At 40.5% G+C, this 15,349-nt stretch overlaps 1 protein-coding gene across 2 annotated transcripts in view; it reads left to right on the top strand.

Moving 5' to 3' along the window:
- LOC138185862 (protein Wnt-7b) overlaps positions 1–15,349 on the top strand; it is a 120,415-nt gene that overhangs the window by 100,749 nt on the left and 4,317 nt on the right. For both annotated transcript variants that reach the window (XM_069125171.1, XM_069125170.1), the window contains exons 3-5: positions 13,005–13,119; positions 13,510–13,581; positions 13,724–13,811. In XM_069125171.1, coding sequence (XP_068981272.1) covers positions 13,005–13,119; positions 13,510–13,581; positions 13,724–13,811 — 275 coding nt within the window. The remainder of the gene's footprint in view (positions 1–13,004; positions 13,120–13,509; positions 13,582–13,723; positions 13,812–15,349) is intronic.

Genomic DNA, 15,349 nt, shown 5'->3' with positions numbered 1-15,349 from the left:
CGTTTACAGCTACTATAACAGCCGCGATAAAACCCCGTAGTACGTTTCATTATGCTAAATACAAGTTGTCTAGACGTTTTAAAACGAGACACGTTAAAACACGAAGAAAACTCTGTGGAACGTCGCGAGGCTAGAACTGTCGTTATTAGACGGTAAAATTTCGCCTGGGCAACGTGACGCAACTGGAAACGCGTCGATTACACGATTCTCTCGGGCCACGTACTCTCCTCTTACAAGTTTATCGTGACCCATTCGCGAGAACCAACGTACGATAATAAATTTCCGCGGTGCCGGTGCACCCACACGCCGGATTCGGCTCCGAGAGAGGTAGAGACAAGCCACTCAACTCGCCTTACAAGAATCGGTTTCAATTCATTGCGATCTCGCTTACAAAGTATCCGTTACAAGCTGCATGCTCCTCTACGAAAAAGGATTCCATTCCGAATCGATCGTAAACCATCGGCTGTCCACGCGTGCTCGCTTCGCGAATTTGTCGAACCGGTGGAGCAGTCGATCTTGTAACTCGAACTATCCTGTCATTCGGTGTCGATAGAGTCTCTGTACGTTCGTTCTTCCATGAAAATAACGAACTTGGTCAGTTCGTGGCATTCGTTAAACGGATATCTCTATTTGCAGACACGTCGTTCCTAGACGAGTTGTAAAATTAAAAAGAGGAAAAGTTGTTGCTTGGTAATTATAGAACAAGGGATTTGAAAGTATTCGTATATGTTTGAAAAAATGGTGGTGTAATTTTTGGGCAATTATTTTTATCGCTATTTGATCACATGATTTACCAAATTTCTATTTATCGAAATCGAAGATGATGTTAATTTATACGCATAAGCGTGGTTATCGTCTCTGCTGGAACGCAGAAGAAAAATACGCGCTCGTAAATACGAGTTTGTCTTGATCATTTTGATAAACGACGGCTAAGGTCGGACGTATTAGAGTAGTTAGCGAGGTGAGAATTCGTGTAAAAGGGCTGTAGTTTTCCCTACGTGGAAAACGTACCTTTTGGTTTTTAGGTCGAGCGCCAACGCGACAGAATGAACTTGGCGCGAAGCGATATTTTCGGACGAACAATTCGATTTAACATCTGATCCATAATTTTCTACGTTACATCGCGTCCAATGATTTTTCGTATTTTAATTTAATTATTTAATTTCGTGTCGTTAAATCTTTCAAGAGTTTGGAGATATCTTTTGCTTCGTTTATATAATAAATCGCGTAAATGATAATTTCAAAGTGAAACGTTCTTTGCACTTTTACTTTTACGAATTTTTTAAACGCGAATAAACATCTAAAGAAATGTAAATAATTCTACAATTTTTATATTCTACGGATTCGTTTAATTTACAATTCTCGACGATAAACGGCGATGATTTAAAATCATGCCGCCTTCCACGATCCTGCCGGCAGAACGTACTGTAATTTAAACGAAAAAGGGAAATACATGTCTCGCGTCGATATGCAAAGCAGCTTTAAAAACCATACGTTTCAGGCTTTCCTGGTTCTGCGTACACGTGTAAGGGCGACGCGTGAGTGTTTCGCATTACGCTGACATTTCACAAAGGTCGATATACAGATGTCAACACGATGTTATCTATTCAAATGCACACCTTCCCGATGTCGAGACGCTTAAGTGCTCTTTAACGAAGCGTACGTGTACTGCCGCTTCACCTTGTCGCAGCTGTCATCGGTTAGGCAATTCCATAGAAAAGAAAGAAAGAAGAAATACACGAGATTGCTTTGGCGAGATCGGTAAATTGCACGAAATCTCCTACCAAAGGTAGACTTTTATACAGTTGCATCGTATAAGGGAGGAAAGCATAAATCTTACTGACGTCTATCGATTACATGGTTATCGAATTTCATCGAGAATATGGAGCACGATCCAAAGAAAGGATAACCGACCGAAAGATAGAATTACTAGACCCGTTTGTGGTTGGTTCCATTATCGAATGGCGTACGAATAGTTCGAAATGGTAAAAAGTTTTAGATTTTCAGCGATTCTCCGCTACATCTTCGTTCGTATTTCAACAAATTTGCGAGATCGATCCACGATAGGTCATGAAAATCTTTATCTTTACGTTCTACGACTAGATAATCTTTACGAGCATAAATTTTTACCAAATTGCATCGCGAGACAAGTTAAGAGTCAATTTAAGAACGAGACAAGATCTCTGGAAAATATCAACACGATTTATGGTTTAGCGATAGCGATAGCAAGAAACATAACACGTTCTTGTAATTGTATAAGGCAACGAAAGACTCTTAATTACCTCGACAGGACACGCTAAATTTACAATGAATTTTGGTAGCGTTTTATTTAAATAAAAATTGCCTGTTTGTAAGATGCTCGGATACATTTGTGGGTGATCGTACACGTGTAAACATTTGTGTAACAATCCGAACAAAAATGCTCGAGCATCGTAAAACAACTCGTGTCAAGTTTTCAAGATGTAACGACGCGATTATGCTAACGAGGTGCTCGCTTCTCCGCTAGATTGAGATTTCGCTTAAAATCAGATATTTTCTATTCGGTCGAAACAGAAGTTGGTCTTGATATACGATTATTGAGCTTCGAAACTTCGCGGAAACTTAACTACCGCGTTTAGATCCTTCGGATAAAAAATACGCGACGATATCTCGAATTCGTCTGACGAAGAAGTTCGTTGGAAACATTCCGCATAAATAAAGGAGGCACTCAAAAGTCAAAAAAGATCAACTTCGTTTTTTATTGGTTTCGCGATTTCCAGGTACGTCGTTGATATTCGATTCTCGAAACAAAAAATAAATTACTCTGAGAAGTAGTAGTTCAGTGTGAAAAGTTGACTGAGTAAATATTGCTAAATCGCAACGTTCACGTTTTTCTCTACTTTCCAATTTTGGAGTTAATCGGTACGGCTTCCGAGTGGTTGCGATAAAACTCGATAGAATCTGGGGCATCGCGAGGGATCTACGGCGAGATTTTTTGCGAATCGGTTGGCTTCTCCACCGACGATAGAGCGACCTTTTGGCCAGGTTGGTCCGAAAAAGCAGCGCCGTTCCACTCTGGCACGCCCAGCGCCAATGAGTTTCGCGTTAATGACTATTTAGAAGCACGATGCTCGCGTGCAGACGAACGGAATTAATTTTAAATTCGGTACACCGGTGAGTCACTGCACCACCCGAGCAACAAGAGGCTAATGACTAACTGTGCTTAATCACAGGTCAGATTTTTTTTTATCAGCCCGCTTCTTAGAACCGGAACTCGTGGCCGTTGTTTTTCAAATTAGAGAAAAAAGATATACGATTTCGCGCTGATGGAGAAATCGTTCGTTTCTCTCGTCTTTTAATCTGATTTTCTGAACACCTTTTTTTATGTAAATTTTACGCGTGAATTACGATACGCCATTAATAATCTTTGAGATTATATAAAAACCGGTCGTTGAGTTGTCAAAGTTTCGAACGTAAAACGCGTATATCGCCGAAAGATAGGTTTTTAAATTAAAAATTCGTTAATTAAAAACTTCGATTCTCTTTGAACATTTTTTCTCTTTGGTGATCATTTTTTTTTTTTTTTTGGAAAGCTTTCGAAGACATCGACGGTACGAATAGTCGAACAGTTGATATAAAATAATTGAACGCGGCGTAGAAATAAAAATAAGAAATCGTAAGTCGAAAAATGCCGTTGCTGTTGCAATGACGCTTTAACATGACGCACGATGTAAACGTTCCCATTTCAGTTGGTTTTCTAACAGCAGCTACTTCTCTTGGGACGCGATAACGTGCGACGAAGAGTGTGAATTTGTCAAGTTTGAAAGGACGCTTTCAGTCACCCTTTTAAACGATATTGCTCGGAATAGCGCGTTGCTTGGCGAAGGTGAGAAAGATAAAGACTGAAATTCAGACTTTTGCTTAAGAGCCGAGTTTTAAGAGAAAAATCAAATTTTGCCATATATAATGCAGAAATAACTGGATACTTAACGAGAATATTACGAAGGATCCTAATAGGATCTAAAAGCACGACACGATACGATATGTTAAAATATCCTCGAAGTGTCGATTATTCGATCCTTGAACCCGTGTATAAAGTTAAACATTTAATATTATCGTTATTTTCATACGTTAATTACCAAATGCGATATATTTTGAATGTTACGTTTACTTTGTAAAACGTTGCTTCAATGGAATTTACTATCGTTGATAACTGCTCGTACCCTGTAACTTTTCAAATACGTATCGCTGCTAATATTAGTTCAGTCTCTCTTGCTTTCGCATCTTCGATATCTACTGCCACCCTCCTCCCCCCCCCCCCCGCCCCCAAGAAAAGCCAACAGAAACAAATGAAAAATCATCGAAAGTGAATTATCTTTCGTTGGACAAATTGAATCACCTGGCGGACGTGTTTAGAAACTCGATCTCTTCTACGATAAGCAAAGCTGAACTAGAAATCTAGCAATTTTTCTCTCCTGAGGGGTTGAAACGACTCGCGTAATGTAAAGGGGAAAGAAGACACCGGAGCTCGGTATTTTATTGCTTGCACGCGATACGATCGTGCTCGTTACCTTTAATAAGATCGCTCGCGAGGCATAAAATCGCGAGGGCATAATAACAACGTCCCGCGAGCGCAACGCCGGCCACGGACAATGTTATTGTAGGTGGAAGTGTGACGCATCACCGTTTTGAAATACTGCTATCAACGTCAGGGGACTCGGAATGATCGCGGTCGCGATCGTCCTGGATGCCGGACGTCGTGGAGATTTAGCGCTTGTCAGGACCGTTTCGTTCCAGTTTTACCGCCGCGAGCGTCTCGGATCGCTCGTATATCGCGGCGCGCTAATTAGGCGACAGCTAATTAGCGTGTACTCTCGCTGTTGCGGCTCAATCGTCGCGCACGATAACGCACGGCAAACGTCTTGTCTCGCCAGCGATCGGCTTTCGAACGAACGATGCTGTTCCAGGACTGGTCTTCGACCGCAGTTTCGATCGATTTGATTCGATAACGAATACGTAAAGGTGGAGTTTTACATGATCTATTACGCGCGTAAAGCGATGCGAAAAGTCGTGCTTTTGTTTTCCAGTGAATGGTTCTCGATTCTTTGTACGTAATAAATTTTGTACGTTCAGTTAAATTCCATTTATCGATATCGATATTCATCGACAACGTGGTTGATAGAATCACCTTACAGCAGCGGTCTGCCTGAGTCGATGTGGACGTCGTGTCTGGCGGTTACAGCAAATCCAACCTTAACGGAATTTTTTCGAGTAAGCCAGAATGGAAATAGAACAGGGGATAAATTAAACGGCGAACACGAATCGAGCTTGTCTTCCGGTTACAGAGAAAGATCTCGTGATTATCAAGTGCAGCGCCATAAACGCGAAGGATAATAAACTAACGCTCGCGAAGCGACGTAAATCATTGGTTCCGTCCGAGCAAGCGTGCGTTCGGTTCGCCACGATCCTGGCTCGATTCGCGCGTGAAAGTAGACCATTTGCCAACAGCTTGCAGCGTAGAGACGCCGGTCCTTTGAGACCGAGGTCCTTTCGATGAAAATGAAACAGTTGCGGATAAGACAGAGATCTATGTTGCACTTGGCCAGAGAAATGTGACGCGAAAAGAATCGATGACGTTATTTGTAGCTGATTCTTAGACTTATAAAAATGTGGAAACACGAAGGATACGAGGAAAGGAATTTCGCAATTTTTCAACTTCCTACAATTGCACGTTAACGGAGAAGATGAAAAGAAAGCGTTCCGACTGAAAATATTATGGAAGATCATAAAAGGAAGGAGGAATCGGTCGATCCGTCGTTTTTCCATCCAAAGTTTCCCTAAACTCAACGATATACGTATCATTTTTATAAAAATTCCAAATTTAATTTCAAAATATTTTTGTACGACGCCCTGTGAGATGTTAGTCGTATAGTCGATAAAAATGAATTCGACGTAAATATTAATATCGCGCTTTTCGACGAAACTTCATTTTTCTGATCGTCTTTTCCAACAACCGATATCAACCGTTTCTGACTCACCGAAAAAGTACAAGTTGCTGCTTAACCAACGACAAATTGTACCTATACCCACGCGTGCAACTATCACAGAATTGTTCGCGAGCGAACATTTCGTATCTCGCAACGAAGTGTGCACCTCGAGAGTGGTTCGTAAAGCGTAAACGCGTATAAAGCAAAGACGACATCGACGAACGATTCGTCGATCGATGACCGAATTGCTCGAATTAGTTAAGATATTTTAAAACAAAGATTTTGAAGTAAATGATCGTGTTCCCGTATATAAAATGGCGAGAGTAACAGATGCAATAACCACGGAAAAAGACATCTTAGTCGCGCTTTTATACTCGTCGCGTTTCCAAGATCCAGGGACAGGAGGTAATCGAACAGTCGACACCATGACGAAATCAAATTTCGTTATTAAATTTTAACTGGTACCCCTCGATCATCGTAAACAATCGCCCACGTGAACAAGGCTGTCGCTTATAAATTTCTCGAGGCCATCATACGAGTCACTTAAAACACGATGATATAAATTAAAAGACGTCCGTATCCCACCGATCGATCGCGAACACGGCCCGTTCCTTTTTCGGCTTTACACCATGCTTTATTGCCTCGACTTAGGGTACCACCGGCTACGTGTTAATTTAGAAACACTCTCTGTCGATGATTATACTCGTACCGTTTTTACTCGAGCACGCGTAGATTCTTGATAGCAGCGGAGATTAAATATCGGAGATTTATGTTGTCGCTCGCAAGCGTCAAGAAATTTTAATTAACCTTTTATATTTATATCTTCTGGCCCGAGAGACGGAGAAAGTCTCGATGAAAGATCGATCTCCGATTTGTATTCAACGTCTACATTTCGCGTTATGCGAGGATCCATCGTACGTTACAGCTACTCGAGGCAACAAATTTCAATGTGAATCGATAAACTAAACTTCTCTCTCTCTCTCTCTCTTTTTTTTTTAATCTTAGCATTCGACGCGATTTATCAAAAATCAATAGACTCGAAATACTATATATTTATGAACCCCATAAATTTCACCGACTAGTCGGATATTTCGAATCTCAACGACGACGCAGCTTCGTTTATCCTTCGTAATATCTTCGGACATTAATAAGTACCCAGGAAAGAAACGCGATATACAGGCGTAAACGTGCGACCTTGTATAACGCAGTGCGCAAATAGATCGAGGCTTGCTCTTCGAAATCAGCGTGCGTTGCGTCCTAATATGGACGCGATGCTCATTTCGCGTTCACAATTTACAGCTGAAATGAATTTATGGAAAGGCAAGCGTCCTCCATTTCCTCCGCCCGTTCCAGCAGCAGCCGCCGCCGCCGCCGCCGCCGCCGTAGACGCCGACGAAACGATAAATTTCCCCGTTACCCTCTTCCGACACTAAATAGATGTACGCGCTGCCGTCCTTTGACATAAACGCTCGAGCATAAATTCATCAGGCCCGGGACCGATCCACTCGCCTAACAGTCCTCCGCGTCGCCGCGTATGCGATCCAACGTCCATTCACGGGGAAAACGACCTGTTGCTCGATAAATCGACGCCAACCTCGTGGAGAACGATCCACGGGTCGTTGGCTGACGTTGCGACGCTTGCGAAGGTAATCTTCCTGTCAACGATGAACCGTGACCGATTGTCATATCGTTAGATCGTATTATAGATTCTACATTTTTTTCGTTTTATCTCTATCGCGTCCTTTAAGACGTTTTCCAACCAATTGTATTTTTCCATTGACAATTTCTTACGTCCAAAGGGGAAACGAAGAGTAGGTATCGATACGTAAAACGTTAGGTACACTCGTGCCAGTATTATTTGGCAGTAATTGGCAAGAAAATTAGATCGAGATCGAGAATATCATCTATCGACTTGAGTAATTAAGAAAGTAATTTTTGAAAGTGAGAAAATAATCGACCTGAACGACATCTTTCAAACGGTTGTGAAAATACAGATAGTTTTAAAGCTCCGTAGATCGAAAAGAACCAACTTCCTGTACTATCGTGTGTTTCTCTGGAAACTTTGTTCGCACGGTATATGTAAAACGAATAAAGGGACGAAAATCGTTGCTCGAAATATTTCGAAGAGCGCGACTTTTATTCGGGTAACTGATACAATGGTTACGGGAAAAATTCGCTCGAGTGAAAGCGAACATTTTATCGCTAATTATATGTGAAAGTTGTATGAATGAAAGTGGAGACCATAAACGTTTCCAAACAAATGATAAAATTCTTTTTTAACGAGATTATTCCGACTCTCCAATACCATTCTTCTCGTTCATCGCGAACGGCAAGGTACCTTAGTACCATATAACAAATTGCTGCTCGAATAATGAGAAAGATCGTCGGCGACGAGAAACCGATTAATAGGCTACCGATCGGTAATCGTCGGCGACGAAAACCCGATTCTATCGGTCGGTAAGCGTCGGCGACGAGAAACCGATTCTATCGATCGGTAAGCGTCGGCGACGAAAAAGCGATTAATAGGCTATCGATCGGTAAGTGACGGCGATTAAAAACCGATTAATGGGTTATCGGTCGGTAAAGTGTTAACCGCGTTACAAAAAGAAGACTGTATAAGTACGACAATAATAACCGTAATGTCTCTGTTTAATTAAAGAAGGCCTTTACCCTCGTTTTGTTGCGTGCTAAACTGGATTTTACGAGACGATAGAATGAACGATTTTCCTATATCAAATAATTTAATCTGATATAATATAATAATTTATCGTCTGATACACTGATACACCAAAACGGATACCCTGACCAAGATCTCTTATAACCATACGATCTGTAAAGAATTTCAGCACCCTCGAAAATGATAGAGACTCTCCTAGGATATATAATTCTGCGGACGTAATAAATTCATAGACGATCGATCACCGATGTAAAACAGAAACTGCGACCGAGATCCCTTATAGCAATGCGATTCATAAAGAATTTCAGCACCCTACGAGATGATGAAGACTCTCCTACGAGTTTGCAGATATAATAAATTAATAGATAATTGATCGGCAATGTAAAAGAGAAACTCCAACCAAGATCCCCTATGGCAACACGACCCATAAATAGTTTCAGCACCCTCGAAAATAGCAGAGACTCTCCTACGTCTCTGCAGATACAATAAATTAATAGACGATCGATCATCGATGTAAAGGAGAAACTCTAACCGAGATTCCCTGTAACAATACGGTGCATAAAGCATCTCAGCACCCTCGAAAATGATAGAGAATCTCCTAGTTGTCTGTAATGGCGATAAATTAGGCAGGCAATCGATCGCCGATAAATCGAAAGAAAAACTACGACAAAGATCCTTTATAAGCATGCGAGAACCTACGCGTTACGAAATCACCGCCATAGAATGATATCGACTCGTGTCGAAGTTACCGTGAAGCATCCCTTTCGCGCTTAAAAGTCGAAAAAGAACGTCGAGGAAAAAGGCACGTAAGAGAGAAAAAAGAAACATTCGCATAGAACGCGTGCTACGGTAATTTATATGGAATACGTGAGCACGAATCCTCCGAAGCATTTTCGACTCGGCGTGGATGTCGCGTGCTACATAAATTGGATGCATCGAGACACGCGGGAACGAGCGGCAGATACCGATCTGCTCGTTGGCGTCTTATAAATCAACGAGCCGATCGGCAAGAGATACGGATCTCGGCCGCGTTATAACCCGTGACTACGAGTCGCCTGGCCGATCATGGTGCCCGGCGTGAACGCGTCCATTTTCCTCGTCCATCGGCCGTCAGAGCGACGAGGACCACGTCGAAGACAATAAGAGCATCGAGGGTAGATCGCGAGCCGCATACCTTCGTGTAGTCGCCTGCACGCGATGTACTTCATCGGTCAGTCCGCGACGTGTTTCTTGACTCGCGTTCGCACGTCACTTTCACGCGGAGAGGTAAAATGCAACTGGAGGATGATTTAATTTATCCGGTTGTCGATGTATGATTATGTTGCAAGGCATTTTTTAGACAAAGTAGATATATCGTTTCATCGTGTTAGAATCTTTACGCGTACGATGATCGACGCGAGAACGATTTACGTACTTTCAAATTCGAGTATTTTCACGAGACGTTTTGCTTTATTGGCATTTTTTTATTTGAATATTATTTTGCGATATCGTAGCGTTAACGTTGTAGCAACGTAATATATTGTCGTACAAGCGAACCTAGCAAAATTATCGATTCGTTCTTTGTTCGATCGTTTTCGGTCATATCCATAGAAGGGAATTTCTTAAAAGAACATCGCGGTGGAAGAATTGACGTAAAATTTAAATAATTGGCGGACACGAGAAGCAAATCGTTCTTCGACGATGCAATAACTTTTGAAGAAATTAACAAAAATTCGAAAATCGAAGTAAAATTGCGGCAACGGACGAGAGCAAAGACGGACAAAGTTTAGAAATTCTAATCAAAATTCGATCGGGTGTAAGATATAATTTGTAGAAACGTTCTTAGGGATATAGGGAAAGATAAAAGATTTGTAAATTCAAGGTGTTCGGATCAAGAATCTTTCGTTAGTGACAAATTCGTAAGAAAACTTGCTACAGATACGTGTAATAAATATTCCGCATCAATCGGCCAAACCAGTTATTCTCCTGTTTCAATGACATAGTTTTTAATATCAATCTGACAAGCTGCTACAAACAACACACTACGTAACATTCGCGTCAAAGCTAAAACTACAGTTTCAAACTGTACGTTTCCAGATCGAATTTCCAGTTCGATAAAAATGAACTGTATGAAAAATTCGGAATAAATCGAGGCTAGCTTATCGAGAAAAGATTGTAACGAATATATTGAATTTTATTCAAATGCTCTCGTGCTGTGTTTCGAGTAAGCATAAAGTATATATACTCATCTATCACGGAGAACACTTTTCTGCGTTATTATTAAACATGAATTATTCATACATACGTTCCCGATAAATGTTTTCACGTTCATAAAGGATGTATCGCATATTTTTATATGCTCGTTGACAACGCTTATATTCTACCCTGTCATACTATTTTACCATGAAGTTTTCTCGTCTGAAATTATTCCTTTGATATAACGTACCGAAAGATGCTCCAAGATTGAAAATAAAATGACTACCTGTTCTTTCGCTAAATACCTAAATTACCTCTGAATGCGAGAAAACAAAAGTATTCGTTTATTAAGAGCTTCGTGCGATTACGCTTTTAGAAAGATTCGTTGTAATTATAATCGGATTTTTTAAATTTAGCGTCTTGTCAACGCACTGATATACTTTATATTTACGTTGCATAATATACATTGTAGAGAATACGAATGGTACGTGGCTAAAGCTCTACGTCTACGAACGGTAATAGATTTTAATTTAGAACGTTTCTAGGATTTAAAATCATTATCGATGGAATAGGACAAAACGATTCCATTTACGAAAAAGAAGTTAAAATTGTTAAAATGTTGAAAATATCGTTAAAATTGTTAGCGAAGGAGCAAGAATTTACGAAAATTTACGAAAAAGGATAGATATCTGTGAAACTAGTCGATCGAAGTTGAAAAAATCGAGTCTACTTCGTCGTTCCATTAGGGCAATAAAAATCAAGCGAATCCCTTGATCGAGAAATCAAAGCCACGATGCGTAAAACCGTACCACGATATTCGATGCATCGCGAAGATTGCTTTGTCAAACCCCATAAAATCGCCTCCGGATCCATCGGATGGCTCTTTGCAGTTTTATTTCGCGCGATAATTAGGCGTCGGTGTAAAAGGCGAACCTGACGTTCGAATTAAAGTTGGCCGAGGTTGATGGCTGCCAAGCGAGCGCAAAATCAACTTGGACGCGGGACGGGTATCGCGTAGGTGTTTGAAACGAGGAGCGACCGAGCTGAGGCGAAAGGAAAGGGGGAAAAAAAGAGGCAACATCGAGAGAAGAAAGGAACGCGACGGTAACTCATTCAGCATGGCAAACGAGCTGAAAGAGCTCCGCGGGTAATTAATTGTGCTAGCGCTTTACGCGACCCTACGTGTGTCGGAAAGCTGTAAATTAGCGTGACGGAAACGCCAGGGGACGGTGTGGGCTTGCGCCGTTGATGTATCATGCTTGTCGACGAAATGAAGTAGATCGGATCGCGCGACGTGGATTAAAACGTGCGCCACGCGGACCAATTGGGCAAAAATACAGCCTCGCATTTAGTAAATGCCATCTTCAGATCGCGCTACGATTAACGTAGGTTTTCCTCGCCAATGTAAAACGAAGTAAAAGCAGTAACCCAAAGTTGCAACATTTGCGGAGAGAGTCGAACATTTTTAGTTGAGTCAAAGACTGCGAATATTTATGCGTTTGTAGAAAATTTCAGGAACGCGTATAATACGCAAGAGTAGGTAAAACGTTCAAAGCGAAATATAATATAATACGTTGTAGTATTTAGCAGATAAAACGAATATCTTATATTCTAGTTCTTTAATCGGATTCGTACAAATATGGATTTGCATAGCCAAGTTGTTGGAAACGATAGAATTCTATTTGCATAAAGTACGACGATTAAAATAAAACTGGAAAATATTAGGAATTCTACGCAGAATAATTTCGCGTAGAGTTATTTCGCTCTGTAACGAGTATCTAAAAATTCAAAAATACCAAACATCATTAATCGTTGTGTAAATGTATCTATTCGTGAAACGTTGGAAAATAGAAAAAAAAAAAAAAAGGAAAGAAAATAGAATCTTTCCAACAAAAGTTTTAACGTTTTATCGAAAGATTGCCAAACACCCGTCGAACGAACAAAAGAGTAAGTCCAGGTGCACCGGGACAGACAATTAACGCTTTCTTTCAAAAACAGCCTGCTCTTCTTTGTATTGTTCCGAGGATGGTACAAATTATCGTAACTCTATCTGTCACGCGTTCTTACCACGTTTTTACGTATAGCTGGAAATCCCTGTACACGTTTCCTACCTATCGTGCAAACTGGACAGACTGGACTGCTTCGATGCTAGATCTAACAGGAAATTTCTCACTGATCTATTTCAGGAAGCAGGGAAGCAGCTTTCACGTACGCGATAAGTTCAGCGGGTGTAACGTACGCCGTGACCGCAGCTTGCAGCAGAGGCAACATCACCGCATGCGGTTGCGAACCGACCGTAAGGTAAACTCGTTGTCGTTGCTTTTACGTTTTCTTTTCGCCGGTTAGCGCTGGTTATCAAAGCGGCTATGTATGTACTTGAAAGAATATTCGAAGGTCGTTCCAGTTTCTGTATCACGTAAGATTACGATTGCATGGCAGGGTTGATAAGAGATCGCTGGATGATATCAGTTCGCAAAAACGGTACAACATTTTCAAACGACCTGATAACATCTGATTAAGAATCGAATTTCTTCGAATAGAAACACAAAAGTTACATACAGCGATAACGTAATTTAAGCTTTCTCGTAAAAATTTCACGCAGAACGACGCAGAAATTTTTCGACGTGCAGTTACCTAATTTCCAATTTAATGGAACGCTTGTTCGTCAAAGTTCGGGTGTTCTTTTTACAGGACGAGGAAGGAGTTGCCGGCAAATGGCTGGGAATGGGGCGGTTGCAGCGCGGACGTCACCTACGGGATGAGGTAAGGATCATTATCTCGATCCGTAATGAATTCGTAGTCGGTTCCCTTTGCACGTGTCACGTGCGTGTAAAACCTCTATGACGCTGTACGTCACGACAGTTGTTATACACGCATGGATTTTAATATTATAATTTAATGTTAGGTTCGCGCGTAGGTTTCTGGACGCGAGGGAAGTCGAGGGTGACGCGAGGAGCTTGATGAACCTTCATAACAATAAAGCAGGACGGAAGGTGAGTAATACCAGTCACCCGTTAATGATTCATTCCTTTTAACGCGCAAAAAGTAACAGAAATTTTGTTAACGCTAGGTTTACGGGCGTTCCAACTCTACGAGCACCCGTCAAATTGACGGGTAAACGAAAATACGCATTTTTCTCTAAAAAAAATCGATTTATTCACAGTGGATAAAACTGAAAGCAGGCTGATCTAGGGGTAGGACGTCCGTTCGTATGATATTCAAGGATATCGCAGGGCCTACTGGCTATGCTAAGAGAAATATTATGTCGGGTTGTATAACTAGTGCTTTCGAATTGATAATTGACAGACACATAATAGAACGCATAAAGGATTGCACTGAAACCGAGGCGTATCGAGTTTTGAAAAAAGACGGACAATCACAGTTGCCAAGTTACGTAGTTTTCTAGGAATTCTATATGCCCGGGGCGCGTACGAAAGCGGGATCATTGAAAGCTTCCGAAAGATTACAAACAGATAAATTTGCGCTGATATCCGAAGTATGAAACAGATTTATAAGTAATAGCCAGGCTTGTTACAAATCATATGAAAATATCTCAACAACCAGATGCAGATTTGCGCGATATATGCCGAATAAGCCTCATAAATTTGGCATTAAGTTTTAGTTTGGAGTTGACGTCCAAACAAAATATTTTGAATGGTTTCCCTTATATGGAGAGAGATGAAACTCGATGCTCAAGGGAGAAAAGAACAAGATGACTTTGTTTTCCTCAAATTTATATGAATCAGAAAACTGCACGCTTACTGTGTATAAAAGTAAAGCTAACGTAAAAATCCTCCTTCTAGGCACCAAACATACAGGTATACAAGTGGAAGACAATTATAAACGTGTTGCAGAAAACATTGCTTTTTATAATAAAACAAAGTTTGATGTGGACGTCGTTGACCAGATGGCACGCAACGATTTTCAATGGCCCCTTCAAGTTTTTCATCGATATTTTAGATTTGGCAGCAATAAACGCGTGAATATTATGTAAAGAGAGCACCGGATCGAAAATATCCAGGAAAGAATTCATATTTTGTTTAGCCGAGGAATTAGCTTCGTTTCTGTCACCTTCAACGTCAGAAGCGCGAAAAAGTTACCAAGTGGGTTATTGCAAAAAAAAATAGAAGTAATAATTATTGTATATATTGCAAAAAGATCGTATGCGGAAAATGCACAAACAACATTCAGTATATTTGCAAGAAATCTGCTCAATAGATATGATTACCCTGTACCGTTAATGTTATTGTTATTTTTTTAATGATAATTTAAAAAAAAGACTTTCTATTTATTAATAATTTATTTAAACGTGAAGCCTAATATCGTTCCTTTCAAACTTAATTTGAATAAATCGATTTTTTAAAGAAAAATACGTATTTTCGTTTACTCGTCAATTTCACGGGTCCCGTAGAGATAGGTATACTACATACAGATTTCAAAAATTAGAAAGCCTAGGAAAAAATAATTTTGTGTATAAATTCTTTAGATGAAATGATTAATTTACGATGGAAAATGGTTAAAATTGGTGCTA

Source organism: Bombus flavifrons, chromosome 13, assembly GCF_040668555.2.
Source record: "Bombus flavifrons isolate JBK064 chromosome 13, iyBomFlav1_principal, whole genome shotgun sequence".
Lineage (NCBI taxonomy): Eukaryota > Metazoa > Arthropoda > Insecta > Hymenoptera > Apidae > Bombus > Bombus flavifrons.
Note: the sequence above shows the minus strand (reverse complement) of the source record. Positions and strands in the feature narration are given on the sequence as shown.